The sequence below is a fragment of the Tarenaya hassleriana genome, unplaced genomic scaffold (assembly GCF_000463585.1).
Source record: "Tarenaya hassleriana unplaced genomic scaffold, ASM46358v1 Cleome12, whole genome shotgun sequence".
NCBI classification, from domain to species: domain Eukaryota; kingdom Viridiplantae; phylum Streptophyta; class Magnoliopsida; order Brassicales; family Cleomaceae; genus Tarenaya; species Tarenaya hassleriana.
Window position 1 is genome coordinate 1,924,020 of NW_010962392.1, and position 4,155 is coordinate 1,928,174.

General features: G+C 40.9%; 1 protein-coding gene across 1 annotated transcript; it reads right to left on the reverse strand.

Annotated features, from left to right (window-relative positions):
* Positions 1-862: 862 nt before the first annotated feature.
* Positions 863-3,135, reverse strand: LOC104806538. The gene is made up of 5 exons (XM_010531485.2): positions 2,488-3,135; positions 2,073-2,387; positions 1,716-1,989; positions 1,516-1,620; positions 863-1,440 (listed from the first exon to the last, which is right to left on the reverse strand). The coding sequence occupies exons 1-5, from the start codon at positions 2,863-2,865 to the stop codon at positions 1,325-1,327; spliced, it is 1,188 nt and encodes a 395-aa protein (XP_010529787.1). The 5' UTR covers positions 2,866-3,135; the 3' UTR covers positions 863-1,324.
* Positions 3,136-4,155: the final 1,020 nt, after the last annotated feature.

Below are 4,155 nucleotides of genomic sequence, written 5' to 3' on the forward strand. Positions count from 1 at the left end.
TTCTAACATATTGTTTATTTATGTGATATTGTTTTTATAATTTTTTTAATATACCTAAATTCGAAATCTGTAGGTAGATAACTTCCTAATATTTAATTCCCCAATTCCTAAAAGTGTTTTATTTAGCTTCCGAACAAGGAAAAATAACAAGCTAATAATGACGGGCCACAAATGCAATATAGCAAATATGATTTAATAAATTTAATACTGTTGAGCCCTTTTTACTAATGTTAATTAGATCTATGTTTTGTTCATAAAGATGGAAACATCACTCTTCTTATGTATTATATAATATTGTTTTATATTTTTCCACAAATTTACCATATTTTACCTTTATATGGTAAATAGATTTTCTTTTTTATTTTTACTTATTTATACAATAGAATCTATAGATAAAAAGAAAACAAAATCGTCTATCCTAACCTAAGAGGAAAAAGGCCGACAAAAAGAGGTGATAAATATTTATTTTATTTATTTATTAAATGCCAGACGATTACAGAAAAAAAAAAGACTTTGTATATTCAAGGAAAATATTATTGAATATATTTATTTTCTAAATGTAAAGATTTTTCGCACAAGACCCCAAAACATATTCCGGAAAAAACATGATCTTTTTTTGCGCCAAAAAGATTGATCAACAATTTTATCGACCTTGCGGTATACTAACTCTATAGATCCGGATGATTATATATCTCATTACTTCAATTAAATAATTAAAATATCAATTTCGAATGACATATTTTCCCATTTTAAATACACCAAGTAATTTTTTTGAATAATTTTAAAATGGATTTATTAGAAAGCAAAAAAGATTCAACATAAATCTTTTTCTTTTATTATTACTTTTCGAAGGACAAAAGGAGAGGAAAGAAAAGATTTAGAGAGTGATATTTCACAAACAAAAAATCAATCTCCCGTCGGCTAACCCATAAAATCAAAAATCAAAAGCCCTCGTCTTTCTTCTGCTTCCTCCTTCCCTTGTTCTACGCCCATCAGTTTACCAGAAAAATATTATTCAAAAGAAAAAACCAAAACAAAAAAAAAAATCTCCTCTCAGGCTCCTATGTCGGCCATTCACGCTGGAACACGGACCAAAACCTCGTCCCTGTCCCTTTCCTTTTATTTCTTCAACCCAACACTGTTCATCTTCTGCATAAACTTGCACCACTATCTATATCCCTAGTTCCAACTATTACACTACTTTTACCCACTACTCCGCACCATCTTTAGAGTTCTATCTTCTTTTTTTCAATCCGCAAAATCTTCAAACCTTTTCATCTTAACCTAAAACACCCAAATCACCCAAACCCAGAAGCCAAAAGATTCAGTAAGACCAGTCGGAAGGCAACCGAATCTCGTTCGATGGCACCACTGGCCTGGTTTCCCCGCGCTTCTGCCCCGACATTCCGCCATTGTTGCTCCTCTGCCTTAACGAGGCATCTACGTATTTTAGAACAAAGTGGGTTAGAAACTGCAGATGTCAAATAAAGTGAGACTGTGTATCGAATCGCTCACCACTAACACCGGCCTGAGGGTGCAATTGAGGCTGCGCCGCCGAGTCGTCCAGGTTCAGATTCAGGGCTTGAGCCACTCTCGCCGGAACCAACACCGTCGAAAGAGCTTTGCAACAGATTACAACTCATCAGCACATTAAGACGAAGAGCATATTGGAATAAAACAGTAACACAATAAATCAATGGAAAAGTGGAGCTTACTCTGCTTCTTCCGGTTCACGGTGGCGGAAGGAGTAGGGGTAATACGGCGGGGCAAGAAAACACCCGTGCCGGTCGACCCACGTTTTCCGGTGGGGTTGCCCAGGAAGACGGCCTGCATGGCTGACCCGTCACGGGGATTCTGCACATGTTGCAGATTAGGCCATGCAGATGGATACAAGCCCACAGAACGTCCATTGTTGGCTCCATTAATCCTTCCTCTGTTCTGCATCACTTGACGGTGCTTCATCATCTGCTGCTGCTTCAGTTGCTGAAACTGTGCCCAAACATAAAGACACACAGGATTTTAGATATTGAAAACAGAGGAAGTGAAACAGAGTATGCATTCGGGTAATTTACCTGGATAGCCTGAAGCTTCTGGTAAGGAAGGGAAGGTTGGTTGTAGTAGCCGGAGCCGATGTTAGGGTTTTTAGCAGCGACGGGAACCGGAGATGGCTTACTGTGCGGACCGAGAGGTCCTCTTCCGCCATGATTGAAGCCATACGGGTCGGCGTTGATTTTCGTCCTGGCCATTTCCTCGGCGACGGCGCAGTAAAGATTCCACGCCGCCGAAGGGACTCGCTCCTGGCAGTTCTGAGCAGACAGATTCCGACAACCGCAACTGACTCCGCCGCCGCAGAGAGTAGATTGCGGCGAACCTGACTGATTCAACCCCTGGAAATCACCGGGAAAAAGGTATTAAACCACAGAAGCTCTCAAAATGGAGAGAAATCGAAAAATAATGAGGAACAGAGAGATATTCTCTGAGGAATACCTTTGAGTAGTCATCTCCTAAGAAATTGTGGTGACCACCAAATCCACCGGACAAATCATCTTCCAAGGTAGAGTTAGCCATCTGACGGATCAACCCAGCGATGTAGTTTTCCTCGTCACTCTCTGTCTCCGCCGAACCGACAAGAGACTCGACCGGAGAGCCGTGACTCGAGTTTAACCCGAGGGCCGCGAACCCAGGGCGGGACTCGTACGGGGACGACAACTTGGACCCACCACCACCACCTTTCCAGAACCCGAACGCGTCACCGTTGTCGATGCCCCTGAACACCTTGTTCTCCTTCTCCATCAGAAAGTTCTCGTCGGAGAGAAACTCAGGAGGAAGCCAGAACTCGCCATCATCGAGTAAACTCGGCTCCATGGTCAGAAAATCAGGAAAAAAACAGATGATATTTAGAGCGAAAGGAAAACGAAAAGGGCAAACGACGGCTTAAGAGAGATATCAGAGGAACGGGTGTGGGTTTTAATGGCGGAGCTTGCTGCTTGTTTAAGGTCCAATTGTGAAAACGACCCTCGATTCTTTTCGTAAGAAATCTCAGGGCCCCAGGGAGAACCCAAAAACCCTAAAAACTCAAGAGATTGAAGAGACTAGTGAGGAGAGATAAACGCCTCGGGAGAGTGAGGTATTTGTAGAGGGAGAAAAAGTGAAAAGACGAGGTGGTGATGGTGGGGGGAAACCGTCAGGGTTTATAAGTCACGCGCTTGATGTCCGCAGGTGATGCCCACGCGCATGGGCTAGTGTAGGCCCACTACTATGGCCATGTATGCAAGTTGTTCGTGGGGCCCACATCGGAAAATCTTTAAACGTCGTTGACTAGCACGTGACAGGGCTTAATATGGAATTTCGGCTCTTTTCCCCGCACGTGCTTTCAGAAATTCCTGAAATGCCCCTCTCGCTGGATTCAGATTTACGCGGCTCTCGTGTATTAATGTTTTTTTAATAACCATAAATGGTTACATTTTAAAAATAAAAGGACATGTGTTTCCGTACATTGAACCGTGTTTCTTTTCATGGTAATTTTATAAAATACATTGAATGAGTCCAAAATGAATTATTTAAAAGGTAATTTTTATTTGTCAAGCTTATCTAGCGGGGTTTGAAACAAACTACCATAAAAATACAGAAAATCCGACGTTATAATTTTTTTCTACATATGAACATTATCTCCCAGGGTTATTCTTGTAATTTGAGTGGCTAATCGGTGTGTCGACTGTCGAGCGCGTGACCCGCTTCGCTTTCATCAATTCCTCGAATGAGGAAATATCGGTTTTGCCCCTCTAAGTTAATTCCGTTGGGTTTCTTCGTGGTGGGGGTGATTTAACGGTGCCGAAACAATGGAAACCAAATATATCTTAACCGCTCTGCACGATGGTATGACGTGGCATGGACACGTGGTGTAATCTGATTAGTTGGATATGTCATATGGACATTTGTCCTATGTAATGTCCACTTGGCATATCAAGGAACGAGATGTGATTCTTCGCGTATAAGTTATTCCCCATTTCCACTAATTTAATGCAAACGAAAAAAAATCTTATGATTTTTATTTGATATCTTTATTTTTATATTTTTCTCATTATTTTTTTGGTGAATTTTTTCATATATTATATAGTTTAACTTGCAACAATACTTTTCGTGAAATTAGTGGCA